The sequence below is a fragment of the Neolamprologus brichardi genome, chromosome 17, assembly GCF_056152115.1.
Source record: "Neolamprologus brichardi isolate AB-2024 chromosome 17, ASM5615211v1, whole genome shotgun sequence".
NCBI lineage: Eukaryota > Metazoa > Chordata > Actinopteri > Cichliformes > Cichlidae > Neolamprologus > Neolamprologus brichardi.
Window position 1 is genome coordinate 15,986,480 of NC_142120.1, and position 15,136 is coordinate 16,001,615.

Genomic DNA, 15,136 nt, shown 5'->3' on the forward strand with positions numbered 1-15,136 from the left:
TGTATGCCATGTGTGGTGTGTTTAAGTGCCCTTTCACCACACCGAGGCCTTCAATGCTGAGAGTGCTACATGTATCATGTTTATTACAAAGCCCTCTCCTTCCATTTGTCAAGTTCTTTGACAACACAATCGGGGAAGGGGAGGTTGATTCAGAGTTTGATTTTTCTTTCATTTTGTTATGAAATGTGTTCACAAAATAGAATAGGAACTGTGTTGTTGTTGTTGTTTCGTGCGTGGATGTGAGTACGAGTGTGTTCCTCGGTCCCCTGTTCATCAGGCATTTTTAGGCTGTTTATCAGTTCTGTATCTCGCTGAATGTGGGAGGATTCAGCACAACACAAATAGCTCTTTGCATGACAGACAAAGAGTATCTATTTGCTTCTCCTTGTCGATATGGTGCAAATTGCATTGGGCTGAATAGGTTGTTTCCGGTGCTCAAAGCTACCCTCAAAAGGAAGCATAACAAAATAGTACTTAGACCTCAGATGTTACACTTCAACACCTGCTAAAAAAAACAAAACATGGAGCACAGCCGAGAAAGTGCGAAGACAAGTTTCACTTAAAAACACTCGACTGCATGATTCAAACATCCAAAACAAATAAAAATCTATCCCTGCTGAAAAAAACTACGATGAGATGGATAATCGTGTTTAGTGTGGTGCCCAGAATCACTGAGCAGATAACTGCAGCACTGTGCTTTCCAGGTGTGGGCATTGTTGTTGATGCAGTACTTCTGCCAAGGTTGAAGCAATCCTCTAAATATAGTGTGAACATATTTTACAATCTAGATCAAAATATGCAGAAAGAAATTTAGAGTTCCAGGTTGAACTATTGCAAACTTTAAGCAGCAAGTCTTAAATTACTAGAGACAGCTTGCTCTCCGTAGCTGCATCTGTTATGTAATTTAAAGGTAACATTTTATATTAGCTTACAAATAGTATAGAGTCATAACTACCAAAATCAAAAATATGCAAATGCCTAAATGTCTCAGTAAATAGATGTGACTTGAGATGCATTCAAAATAATATTAAAAATAATAAAAACATTTAGATAATAAGGCATTAATTAAATCATTAAAAATAATGACAGATTGTTTTACCGTTGCATTATTTACTCTGTTTATTTTTTATTTCCATTCCAAATATTTTCCATATTTTTTTTCCCGACACTCACCCGGGTCTTGGTTCTGGGAGTAGCCATCGAAGCACCTCCTCAGAGGTGTTCCTAAACCACCTGAGAGACAAAATCTCTCCAGCATTTCCTGCATCTGCCTGGGGGCTTCCTCCCACTTGGATATGGCTGAAATACCTCAGCTTCCAACATCCCAAGAATCAGTTTAAGGAACTGGGGATTGGTTTGCCAAGGCTTACATTACCTTGATTTACTCTGCACCACACACCTATGGCTTGTCCCGTAGGTGATGGGTGATGGGATGAGCGCTGCCTCGTGTGTCTTGAAGGGCTAAGACCAGGCCACGAGGAGCGTGCTGTGTTCTTCATAGCAGTCTTTTGAGGGGGGGACCTGGCCTTGCACCTCCAGGACCAGTTTACCTTGGGAAATCCTACCAGGGCAAATGCCTCGTAAGGCATAGCTGCGGATGTAACTCGAGCGCACAATAAGGTGGAACTTAATGGAGGGGTCATCATGTCTTTTCTATTTCTGTATTATATATTCTTAGCATTTTCAGTCTCTATTTCACCAAGCTTTTCTTTTCTTGTGTTTGCTTTTTTTCGTTTATTTATGCATTTCTGCTTATAGAGACCGTCATGGGTCAACTTGGCAGCTATTGGCTAATCAACACCAAGCTCACAAATAGAACACAAAGGTGTAAATGCATAAAGAAAACTTACAAATAAATCAACCTTTTCTTCATTTGTAACATTATTCACAAGGGTTCACCACAGTGGATTTCTTTTCATATTTTATTTGGCAGATTTTTATGCCAGATGCCCTTCCTGACAGAACCCTCCCAGGGATTTGTGTCTCCTCCCAGTCTCAGAACTGGCTTAAGTCTAAACCACCAAGGTTTAACAAAAAGACAAAATAAATGGAAATAATAATAAACAGGGAAATAACACAAATATAGTTACAATTCAAATGGGATTCTCACCAGTCATAATTGTATAATTTCTGCATTATTTTTCAATTATTTATTGAGAGGAATTTAATGTCAGCCATTTATTTATCCATTTATTGATTTCTTTTAATTATGTCAGCTTCAGCCCTCCGTATTGCAGACATGACAGGGATGAGCTAGCTTAAAGGACTGTGGACTCAGTGAAGTCATTGAAGTGCATTAATGCAAGGCCTGCGTGTTTCTCTGAGTGCAGATACAGCTGTACATATCTGTGCTCCACTGTCCGTTAGCACAGAAGTGAATGATGAATTATTGCCCCTTTCAATGCTATAGGAGTACAGGCTGGACCGAGAGATAAAATGTGAATGAGTACAATCCTCTTTGTGTACTCCACACACACAGATCTGCAACAGCACAACGTTAACTGCAGGAGTTTGTGAAGAGCATGTGAGCAGGTTTTAGGATGCGAGATGTAAGAAAGTCTGGTGTTTTGTTAGACTGAACAAATGTGTGTTCAGGATGTACAAATTCATGTGTTCATACCAGGTCTCCTCTGTCCCTGCCCTCAGACACGAGCTGCTGGAAGAGGCTAGGAGAAAGGGTTTACCTTTTGCCCAGTGGGACGGTCCTACCGTTGTTGCGTGGCTGGAGGTAAATGGTCACCTATCACTAGTAGGTATATTAATAATTGAAGCGCGTATGATGGATGTAGCTCTACTTTTATTGAAGTATGAAGTTATGAACCAGTTTTCAATCAATTGCATGGATATTTACCGAACAGTAGCACAGAATAGAAATTTAAGAATATGTGATGATCACTGTAGTGACTCAGTGACGTTTAAGAAAACACTGGAATATACAGCTAAAGGACCCAAAATACAGACACTCTTCTGCCCCCTAATGTTTACTAGCATATGTACATTCACAAGCCAGTTCATGACCTCCCTAATCCTCCAGCACAATGTTCTAGTTAAAGGCTGATATTAAAATATATTTGACTTAAAAGGGTTTTTTTTTTTATTCTTAACATGATTTTTATTGCCAAATAAGTACTCAGTCTTTCAGGTTAACACTGTTGTCTCCTCTCCTCTGTGTGATGAAGTTGTGGTTGGGGATGCCGGCCTGGTACGTGGCAGCATGTCGTGCCAACGTGAAGAGCGGTGCCATCATGTCGGCCCTATCTGACACCGAAATCCAGCGGGAGATCGGAATAAGTAACCCTCTGCACCGCCTCAAACTTCGCTTGGCAATCCAGGAAATGGTCTCCCTCACCAGCCCCTCAGCCCCGCCCACCTCCAGAACCGTGAGTTACACGGAAAATGTGGGAATTTTATTTCCACACATATTTGTTGAAGGAAGCGTTGCTCTAAAGGAGGGAAATTTTCTCATCATTTGTAACAACAGAATTGGCAAAAAACAGACAAAGAAGGAAAAAGGATTTGGACATGGGAAAGCAGTTAGCCTAGCTAGCCTAGGTATATCAGAAAATGATAATAAACTGCATATCTACCCGCACAAAAAACGAAACAAAAAAGGAATTAGTGATTTTTCAAGATGCTGGATAGACCTGACTTTACACTGCTGTTTCCCATCTTTATCCAAAGCTAAGCTAACAAGTTCCTGGTTTAATCTTGTGGTTTCAAATCCTGAAATGTGGAGCCATTCCTTCAACATACATTCTGTCTGTTTTGCACCTTTTAAATTGAGTTTTTGTGAGTTTGGTCATGTGTATTTTTAGTTTTTCATTGTGATTTTTTTAAAATGTTTTTTTTATGATGTAGGTAAAGCACTTGAAGCTCTAGCTAGCTATAGCTAACTAGGTCACACTGGTTATAGTGCACATACATGTACTGCAACACTTTATTATGCAATCATAATTTCTCCCTCCAAAACAGTTCTAGCATTTTTGGGACATGAGCTTCCCTGCTTGCATACACCACATCTTCACGCATGGGTAACACGCTCAGTCCTTACCATCACATCCAAGTTGTCTGCGGTTTTTAATAGTTGCTTTAAGATAAGTAAGCGTATATTACAGTGGGAGTTGGTGATGGCCCAGTCTGTAAAACATGGCTCCTACGTGTACTGTAATTTAGCTTGCCAGTTATTCCACACCACAGTTGCTTTCATTGCTCCCTCCTGTCATGATAATTGCATACAGACTCTGAGGACACTGCTGTTCCTTAATGATTGCAACTGTTCACACTGCAGAGCAAATATGCTGTTATGCAAAAGGTACACTTAGACTTACAGTGCAACTCATATATCACGCAGACGTGAGAAGTTGCATTGGCTGTATAAACCCAGCCCATGCATTCATTAAAGTTGTTTTTAGATGCTGCTAGTATGCATGCAAGCATTATAGCTCAGAATCTCTTCTCACCTCTCCTGTTGTTTAGTAACTTTGCCGGTACTCTCCGCTGTGCTACCCCTTCACCTCGCCCTCTCTTCCACCACTTAGCTCCACTTCCACACCTCATGAAATTTTCATTACAGAGCCAGAGACGAGTCCAATCAAACTCCCCCAACTGTGGCAGGCCTCACACTTAAAACCTCTGCACTTAACAGAGGGGGTTAATTGACCTTGTAAATGGAGCAGGATGTGCATGTCAAGCAGAAACTCTAGAGAGTGTAAAAACTGGTGGTTTCCCAGCCTCGTTGAAACCAGAAACATGCAATGGTTTTATCTTTACCTTTTACCATTTCATCCCAACCTTTTTAAATGTTTTACCTTCAAACACCTGTCAGATGGACGCAAGAACCCCTTCACAGATCAATTTGTTGATTTTATTTATATTTTATACTATAAATCTTGGTCATATCCATTTCATAATGGATAATTACCTATAATGCGAAACCTCACGGTAAATGGCTAACGATCGCAAGTCATTAGTAAATGAGTGTGTTGCTTCACAGTCAGACCCACCCTTCCTTTTCACATTTAGTTTATACTACTTTTTTATTCTCCATGTTTCCCAAGCTAACAACTTCATCCCCCTGTTCATACTTTTCGCAGTTTCTTTAGCATTTTTTTTTTTGCTATTAGCACACAATAGTAACTTTCACTTCTAAGTTTTTTTAATTACATTTGATTTTTTTTCCAGAGTAATTACTTTCTACAGTAATCTGCACACATATTACTGTACGCATATGCACACATATTAAACCAGTCCAGTTTAAATAGACTGGTGCTTAGTTCAAATAGAAAAGTGAAAATGAACTTATCTGGTGAGATACGATCGTAGGGCAATCGTGGCTCAAGAGTTGGGAGTTCGCCTTGTAATCGGAGCCCCGGCTTGGACAGTCTCGGTCGTTGTGTCCTTGGGCAAGACACTTCACCCGTTGCCTACTGGTGGTGGTCAGAGGGCCCGGTGGCGCCAGTGTCCGGCAGCCTCGCCTCTGTCAGTGCGCCCCAGGGTGGCTGTGGCTACAATGTAGCTTGCCATCACCAGTGTGTGAATGGGTGGATGACTGGATGTGTAAAGCGCTTTGAGGTCCTTAGGGACTAGTAAAGCGCTATACAGGCCATTTACCAGCACTTTTTACTACAGGCCTTATTCACCCATTCACCTTATATGCCCTCAAATTTTCACGCTCCAATGGATGCATTGGGAGTATCTTGCCCACGGACGCTTTCGACCTGCTAGACGACCTGCTCTATCTCCTGAGCCATAGTCGCCCCATCTGTCCTATAGTGACCTTGACTGGAAATCACTGCCTTACATTTTTATTATCTAGGCAATAATATCTGATCCTGTAGCTGCTGAACAGTCATTCTTTTGCTCAACAGTGACAACTCAATGCAGCCAAACGGACAACAATGAGAGAAACCAGCTTAAAAAAAATAAATTAAAAAATAATGTAATACAGTGACACAGAGAGGTTTATTAAAGGTTAGCATTATGTTACTGTATTTTTTTAATCCATTAATAAGAACATCATTAATGGAAAATTCCCCAAACATAGTCCAGGTCCATTTCACTATTAAATAAATCTGTTTTTGTGATGAACATTTTAACTGCCTTTCTTACTAATTTATCACATAGAGTAGCCAAGACAACATAATCATCACTACTATTGTCAGTTGCACCTGTAGGTGTGAATGATATGGACAGACACCATTAGAGATGTGTTTTGTTTCGCTCGTTTGAGTGAGGTGGCTGTCTGCTAGTGGAAGGTGATGGGTAACGTGCAATTTACATGTGTGTTGGTGTTGGTTACTAATTTATTCAGTCTTAAATGTTGTGCATGCCAAATGTCCCTGTTATCTGCGTCTCTTGTGTATGTATTGTATGCATATGTCCTGTGTTATACTTTGTGTTTTTGTCCTTTGCATATGCCCTTTGACCCCTGGCGGGTTTGGGGCCAGTTCATCATCTGACTGTGATGCTATAACACTATTGGCTTACAGTGGTGCTGCTCTTCTTCTTTAACACTGCTTGCCCCTCCTACCGGACCTCTACTACCAACCCTGCTGCTGCTCTGTCTCTTGGGCTCTGCCCCTTATAGCCATCAGGCAATGTATGGGTGACCCATGAGGAGATGGAGACCCTGGCAGCCCCTTCCAAAACGGTCAGTCCTGCTGTGTCCTTTAATGGTTACCCTTTTCTTTCTTTCACTCATATTTGTCTGGTGGTATAAGTGCGATTATCAGAGGGTGGAAAAATATGAATGGTTTCTAATGGAGAAGACATGAGCGGTTAAACCCTTCCCCGGTCTATGAACCTCTTCTCAACACTAATGGCCAGCTTGAAGCTTTAAGCAGCTGCTGATGCCTCAATGAAGGTTTGAGTCACCGTTCACTGTTCTTTGGCTCAGTAAAGCTCCATAATGAAAGGTCACGAATCATCAATTTTCAGCTGTTTATTTCTGTGGTGTTGTTACTCACCACATAGCAGATGTCAGAGTTATTTAAATCACATTTCGCAGTCAGCTTTTTCGCATACAGGGGACTATTCCTTATGAAACTGCATGCTGTAGAGTTTAATCAAAATACCAATCTTAGAAATAGAGAAACTTGTAAACGTGTGGAGAGACATTTCATCACCTCATTCTCAGGCCAATCCGGAGGCAAGTGTCAGTGTTATTGTAGCAGGCAGAGTGTTTGTTATAAAATGATGGGTAAGTTTTGGGGGTTTTTTTTGTTTGATTTATTTTATTACCATATTGTATCTTAATTAACTGGATTCAGATTGTCCCATTATTTTAATTGAGAGTCTCCATTGTCATCCACTTACATGCAATTTAAGGTAAATTAAGTTAAAAAATAAATAAAATAAATAAAAGCACCTTCCTTCAGCTATCAAAATTGCTGGAACACTAAAGCAAATGCCAATTTTGACAGGGTCTACTTTTGATTGGTTATGAAAAACAAAAAACATCATAAGCCATAAGGTGTATAACAGCTGCTGCTGAAATTTGTGTTTCCCTTCAGGGTCTCCTCATGCACTATCAGTTTGATTCGGATGCAATTTAAGGATTTGTTATTGTTCTAAAAGTGACAATTGGTCTTCATTTTCTCTCATTTTCTTTCCCCTGTGTTTGAGCTAGAAGTCGGAGTCTGAAGAGGGCAGCTGGGCACAGGTGGGTGGAAAGCCTGTTGTCTCTTACAGGCAGAGTGAAAATGTGCAATTGGTTTGGCGAGTTTTGTTAAATATCGTGTTAAATGTGTTTTCTATTAGACTCTTGCCTATGGTGACATGAACCATGAGTGGATAGGGAACGAGTGGCTGCCCAGTCTAGGACTACCTCAGTACCGCAGCTACTTCATGGAGTGCCTCGTGGATGCCCGTATGCTGGACCACCTCACCAAGAAGGACTTGAGGGTGCACCTAAAAATGGTGGACAGCTTCCACAGGTAGTAGACTTGCATCATACTTATAATATATGTACAAAATGTTTGATCTGGCTCTAGTAACTCATACTTCAAAAGGTTTTTTGGGAGGTGCTAAGCTGAGAGGGCATCCATTTCTTTTTAACTTTGTTTTCCTGAAATCAGAACAAGTCTACAGTACGGGATCATGTGTCTGAAGAAGCTCAACTATGACAGGAAGGAGCTGGAGAGAAGAAGGGAGCAAAGCCAGCATGAAATGAGAGGCAAGTACATCCAAGACACGAGCAGTTTGAGAGTGCGCATCTTCGCCAAGGCTGAAAATTTCCTCCATGATTTGTCTTTATTGAGTTCCTGCATGAAAACAGATAACTGTATTTCTGTGACAGTTCCTTTAAAACATAAAATGAATTTCCGCTTTGTATGAACTGTGTGAAATCTTACTCTATCAGAAATTTCCAGACTAACATCTAGTCTAAAAGTATTTTAAATCTGGTAAAATGTGCAAGTTCAGTTGACACTTTTTCAGGTACAAAAATGTTGTAATAAACCAAACATATGTGAAAACATTTGAAGTCCATACTTGTCTCTGCAGACGTTCTGGTGTGGAGTAATGAGCGGGTCATCCGCTGGGTGCAGAGCATAGGCCTGAGGGACTACGCCAACATCCTGCTGGAAAGCGGTGTGCATGGAGCTCTGGTTGCCCTGGATGACAACTTTGACTACAGCAGCCTGGCACTGCTCCTCCAGATCCCCACACAAAACACTCAGGTACTACTGCAGCTGCACTGTGCAGTCTAGTCAATTTTCTTTGGCAGATTTGACTGTGCACTAACAACAACATTAAGTTGGTCTAACGTTTTTCCAGCTGAAAACAGAAAATCTTTATTGCGATTGAGATATTTTTTGGAGCTCTTTTTTTTTTTGGCATAGACATTAAAGAAAAATTTAAAGGTGTAAATTATGGGCAGAAATATCATCATTCGCTCAATAGAGGAATGTTGGTATCAGCCTTCAAAAGCCGGTGGAATCTAAATCAGAGCATGCAGATTTGCCAACTGTCACCCTGGCAAGTTTCCCTGTGAATTTTCACTGCTTATCTCATCTCTATACTCGGGTAAAATCCACGAATAATGTAATGTGTCAGCTGCCTCTGCTACCATGCAGCTAAGAATAGCTGGCCTTCTGAATGTGTTGTCTTTTTTTTGTTTGTTCTCCTTCCTCTTCCCCTCAGGCACGTCAGATTCTGGAGCGAGAGTACAATAATCTGCTGGCGCTGGGCACTGACAGAAGACTGGATGAGGTGAGAAGTAACTATCACCCACAAGACATCACACCACTGTGAGGTGAAATGTGAAAACTAAGCCTTTTAAAGGATTTCTAACAGTCACATTCTATCACCGTTATTAGATAGTTAAATATAACGAACACTCTTACAAATTCTGAAGTTAGTTTGTAAAAAAAAAATCCAAAATCCTACATATCACGTTACCCTTTAAAAGTAATGAACTCTGCCAGGATGTTTTGTTTTCACTTATGTTGAAACATTAAGCTTATCAGTGTTATTAGGCCTCAGTTGCACAGGCCTATAGACAAGTTGGAGATCCCCTGGTAGCCTCTTGTTGCTATGGAATGATATGTTAACAAACCACTCGGCAGCCCCGACCGGTTGCTGGCTGTTGCTAGGTGAAATCAGTAGTAAAGGGGGTGCCGGACCATAAACCTTTCTGTGATTGCTTAGCAGATTGCTGCTGTCACCCATAGTCTGTATGGAAGATGCCAACTTGCCTTTAAACAAGTCATCAACTACTTACTGAATAGAAGTACCACTGCAATCAACATGTTTAACAAAGGTGTAACTTCACTGTGAAAGGACAATAGTCCCGGAGGTTGCCAGGAGGGAAAGGAGGGCCACAAACCGGTCTTAAGGCCTGAACCAGGTGGTGAGAGCGAGAGCCGTTTGGACTCGGGATAGTAGTCAAAGACTACTCTCTTGAAACTTCTTCTCTCACCTCATATAATTATTTAACTTTTCTGTCTAAAAACAATCTCTCTATCATTCTGTCACTCAGTGCGATGACAAAGACTTCCGAGGCCCATCGTGGCGGAGGCAGTTCCCTCCCCGGGACATCCATGGTATCAGTATGATGCCTGGATCAGCAGAAACACTCCCTGCTGGCTTCCGTCTCACCGCAACATCCGGTCACTCCAGAAGACTGCCCCCCGAGGGTAAGTGCACTTCATTTCTCACACATGACACTTTTGCATTTCTCAAGCCTGGCTTTCAAACAACACATAGGTTATGTCTGCCTGTTGAACAGGGAGATGAAAGCATCTCACCTGGGAGCAGGAGTTCCTGCCCCTGCTGTGTGTGAGGAGCATTCTGACTGTGTCTCTTGTTCTCTCTGACTCTGTGACGGCTGCTCTGCAGTCCTCTATGAGGCGCTGGATGACAGTCCTGACGACATGTATTTGGATTGGTTTCAAGGTCAGCCCATCTGAAGGTCCTGGGCTTGTTGGCCCTGCGTGTGTTAATATTATTATTTGTAGTATTAGTCTACATATATTCCCTCCTCTTTACATGGTCTCTGCCAACCACTGTCCTGCTGTATCTCTCCTTTTCTTTGTGGTCTCTCACCCTCGCCTCTCTTTTCTCTTTCTATAATTAGCTCTCTTTAATATCCAACTCCAAGGGTATTGTTTTGCAGAGCTGCAAAATAGATGGCCTTTCACCCTGGTAGTTAAAAACAAACTAGGGGTCAAGTTATGGATTAGGACCCATGCTTGTTGGTTTAACCCTTGAAGTAATGAAGCAGCAAAACAAAAAGTGGCTGAGCGGTGCTATGTAAGTTGGCCTGAATCAGGAGGTTTACATAGGTGAACAGTACATCTTGAATGTTTTACCAACTGAAACTGACAGTTTGTGCAATTCCTCAACCCTTTACTGTTAAAGAGGACTCTGGCTAAAACAGTCTTAATATTAAAGGGCAATGCTGGTTTGTGAAATTTGGGTAGTTTGGTTCATTTGTTTGTTTTTTTAAATGTTAATGTTGTTCTTGCTAAAGAAATTGCTGAGATTTGGGAGCATTAGACTACTCTTCTTGCACTACACAGAAAGTTGAACCTCAATAAAAAATAATGGAAGTCTGCCAATTTGATGACAAACCCTGTATTTAAGAGAGTGAGATCTGAAAGCATAAACTGGGACACAAGTTAAACCTTAAACCACAGAGATTGACGTAGATGCTAAAAAAGGACAGAGCTGAACAGAAAGACCTTTCACAGTTTAGCACAGTTCAGACACTGAGCACAGGTTGGTTAAAGTAAACTCTCTACTGTAAAACTACTTATTAAACTACCTAATGAATGAGTAATTGTTTGTTTTATCTTGAAAGGTTTTGGGCTGTTAGGGGATCAGTTTAAAACCTGTGTGATCACCACACTGCTCTGAACTACCTTTTGTAGCCACATTCCCATATCTCAGCAATTAAAACAACAGTCAGTTGTCACTTTCAGCTATCCGTGACAGCCTTTATTAGGAAAATTATTTCAACTTTTGAGTATTTTGAGCTCTTGTAAATATTAAAACTATTTGGCTATACTTATACAAATTTCTGCCCATCCATAATGGTTAAGTCAAAGAAAGTTTTGGTATTTCAGGTCCTACTAAAAATGAGTAAACTCAATCTGCTCATTAAGACTGTATATACTATGTACTATATATCCTATATGCACACTATATAACTCAAGATCACAATAAACCAGAATTATCCTTTAAAGGAAATCATTATCAATTATGCCATGCAGTAAAACATGATGGGAACTCATCAAAATATACTGGTTTTTGGCCAGCGTTCTCTTCTAACAAGGTGTTCCCAATAACACAGAAACAGCCTTCGTGTTTTCCTCTGTCTCTACTCACTCTGTCCCCTGATCTGTGATGTCCACAGCTCACTGATATCTAGTTGCTGGTGATGTCCACTCAAAACAGGAATTTCCTTTGAGTGATCCATGACTACTTCTATGACGGTGTCACTAAAGTAACTGCCATTGTGTGGAAAAAGGAAGACAATGCTCCTGCAATAGAGGAGACTATATAATTTCAGGCCCACAGTGACCACTACCATGATCAAAGTTTGTTGGACTCTTCCACCTACTGAATTGGATGACCTCAAAAGAGCAACCAATCACTTTGCATTTTCATACAGTACTTTCTGTCTTGCAGTTCTTGCATTGCACAATTACCTCATTGTCAGGTAGAAGTAAAGATAGAATCAGATGCTATGGCTGGATCTCACCCACATATGTGAAGGGATGCAGAGATAAAACAACATGGTAAAATAGACTGGAATACAACATGCACGGTACTCTGTGCACGTTTTTTTGAAGTTTCTCACGTGACTCCAAAAGTTGTCCACCACTTTGGATGCAATACAACCTTAGCTAGGTTCCTGGGAGTTACTGGGTGAAATCAGTTGCAAAGAAGTTGCTGCAGCAGAAACTTCCTAGTGATTGTTTTTGGTGGCGAGGGCTGCCTGTAGTTTTCATTGGTTTTCTGCAAACAGTCGCTAACACAGTACCACAGTAGTGGTAAAACTAAAAGAAAAAGTGTGTCACAAACCATTTTTCCTTCCCAGCTGGTGCAACTTACGCCCGTGTGACTGGGCCCTTACTCACTCCATTCTACATTGTCATCAAAATTGTGGCATGTCTAAAATGCTGGACAGGTTAACCTCACGTGGTTATTGGTCACATATCTGCAAAACCCTAATACAAATGGGCAACAGGACTGGTTGACACCCCCTGGTGGCCATTAGATAAAGTGCAGGTTTAAGTCACTTCTATGTTGGTTAAATTGTGTCCTGAAATGTGAACTTTAGATTATGATTACACAACTTGAGTAAAACGGCAAAATGTTTGCTTTAATATTAGATTTAATAAAGCTGATAGATTAAGGAGCTTGGAAAGAAAGGGACTGAACTTCTTTAAAGACACTTCACATCTCATCCAAGAGGCTTCTTCAGCTCTCAAATTAAATGTGGAGACTCTAAATACCTAGATAGACACTGATTGTATCAACATTCCTTTGTCATATTTGGATGAAATACAAACAAAAAGTGTTACTGTCAGTGCTCACAGTGCGTTCTAGAAATCTTGTCCTTGGTAATCGTTTGGTAGGTAGTTCTTAGGTAAAAGAAATAGTTCCCCCTCAGATGCAGTCCTGAAACTGCAGCCTCCTCTACTGCAGGAACATGCTACTCAGAAAAATGTTTCTTGTCCCTGTTGAGAATCTCTAACCTTGTGGTTTGGTGTGGTAAGGAAGTAGAATAATGTTTCCTTTCCCTCTGGATCCATCTTGCACAGTAGGAACCTAAATATTCCGACTTCATGATAATTCCCCCCTAACTGTCTCCCCTACAGTTGGACCATCTGCGGTGCAGCGACTGGATAGCTCCACGGTGAGAACCTACTCCTGCTGAGAGGAGGAAGAGAGGGACCTTAAACTGTACGCTGTATGTAACACAACACAGAATCTCGCCCTGTTTAATGCACAGCTTTCCTCAGAAGCACTTAAAACAGATACTGGATGATAGAGACGAGGGCCATATTTTCCCCCCAAGATAAGCATATTTGTCTGGTCGGCTTGGCGAGGCTCTGCAGTGTTTTGGCCAGGTAGCTGTGATAAGGTGATAGGAGACAGCAGGGCATGCAGGGAGCTGTGGTCCCATCCTGATGTCTGCCCTTTAATGTCTGTCCAAAAAAGATGAGTCAGGTATGGTCAAAGCTTTAAAAATCCGCTTTTCAGATAAACAAGGAGCGTCTAACACAGAGATTAGTTAACAAAGTTCATTTACATGATTATGACTGTTCACGGCTGCCGAAGAAGGCCTTATGAAACTTATCCAGACTTCACAGATTACAAAGTGAGCTTGCCCTAGTCTCCGATTCCAGTTTCCCAAACAATGAGACATTAAACATAATTATGTTTTGTTAAAAAAAAAGAAAAAAAGAGAGTCCTTAAAAACAATTTAAAATCGTTGAAATGAATCGGTAATCATAAAACTTTACAAGACCTCGGCTAAATGTTTACTAACGAAACAACGTCCTAATATTTGAACTTGTGTCTTCTTGAACCACCTCTGTGACATAGGCTGTCATCAGTGCATTTACACTGATCAGCCACAACATTAACAGCAAAGAAGTAACACTGATCACCTTTTTGCAATGCGGTTGCAAACCTTTGGTCCTGGCATTCATGCGGATATTGTCTCTACACTGCTGTAAGACCAAGCATACTGAGCAGGATGTTCCAAAACAAGCCTGATTCAATAACCCCAAGGACTCATTTTACTACCAGGCACAACAGGAAATCTGTCCATGACCTGACAGGTCAGAGCAGATTTGTTATAAGATTAGGAAGGTGGTTTTATTGTTGTGGCTGTACCAGTTCAAGCATTTCAGTCATGCAATAAGGACTAAGGTTAAAGTGAAATAAGTATGTGGGAAAAGGTAGAGCACAGCAGAGGGGGTTGAATCAATAAGGGAAAAGGTGCTGTGTTATAACTATAATAAGATCATTGTGCAGGCAGTTTCTAATGCTTTCACCAGCTTGTTATACTCCTACACAGCAAAAAAGTAAATGGTGCAAAGTTCAGAGCATTTCAGAAACTGGGGACACTGTACCAGAACGATACAGTAAGACATTTGCATACCTTTGCAGGCTTCTGCATTTCAGGATCAGTATTTACTGAAGGTGCAAAACTTGATAAAATATTTACCTACTTACTTTTTTTTTTGGGGGGGGGGGGGGGGGATTTGTTTAGTAGCAACATTAAACCTCCTCAGTTTGAAGTTGCAAAGCAGTAAAGCATGAAAACATCTGACGGGAGTGAAGAGTTTTATAGGCGCTATACAGCAGCAGACCTGTCATTATCTGCTGCTGTGTTCAGTTATGGCTCTGCTGTGCGCTGAGCCGCACTTTAGAACAGCTTACAGCCCAAAACACTGTTGTTAAAGTTGCGTGGCTGAGATGAAAGAACGCAATGAAGCCTGTCAATAAACTGAGTGCATAAACAAAAATGTGTAGAAGAAGACTTTAACACCATCCATTAAGCAGACAGGGAAGTAATTAATCATTATGCATAACTTAGTTACCTCAGCTATGTCACATATGTAAATGTGGACTATTTGATTTGGGGATGCATAAAATAAGATCAGGCTCTATGAAA

General features: G+C 40.9%; 1 protein-coding gene across 8 annotated transcripts in view; it reads left to right on the forward strand.

Moving 5' to 3' along the window:
- ppfia2 (PTPRF interacting protein alpha 2) overlaps positions 1-15,136 on the forward strand; it is a 180,580-nt gene that overhangs the window by 163,429 nt on the left and 2,015 nt on the right. For 2 of the 8 annotated variants that reach the window (XM_087831125.1, XM_087831130.1), the window contains 11 exons: positions 2,647-2,728; positions 3,180-3,380; positions 6,587-6,649; positions 7,628-7,660; positions 7,759-7,934; positions 8,076-8,173; positions 8,503-8,678; positions 9,142-9,210; positions 9,980-10,136; positions 10,339-10,395; positions 13,329-13,420. In XM_087831125.1, the coding sequence (XP_087687251.1) occupies positions 2,647-2,728; positions 3,180-3,380; positions 6,587-6,649; positions 7,628-7,660; positions 7,759-7,934; positions 8,076-8,173; positions 8,503-8,678; positions 9,142-9,210; positions 9,980-10,136; positions 10,339-10,395; positions 13,329-13,387 (1,171 nt within the window). In that variant the 3' untranslated portion in view covers positions 13,388-13,420. Of the gene's footprint in view, positions 1-2,646; positions 2,729-3,179; positions 3,381-6,586; positions 6,650-7,627; positions 7,661-7,758; positions 7,935-8,075; positions 8,174-8,502; positions 8,679-9,141; positions 9,211-9,979; positions 10,489-13,328; positions 13,421-15,136 lie in introns of those variants that run through there. The other 6 variants (XM_087831126.1, XM_087831127.1, XM_087831123.1 and 3 more) reach the window with 4 other exon arrangements.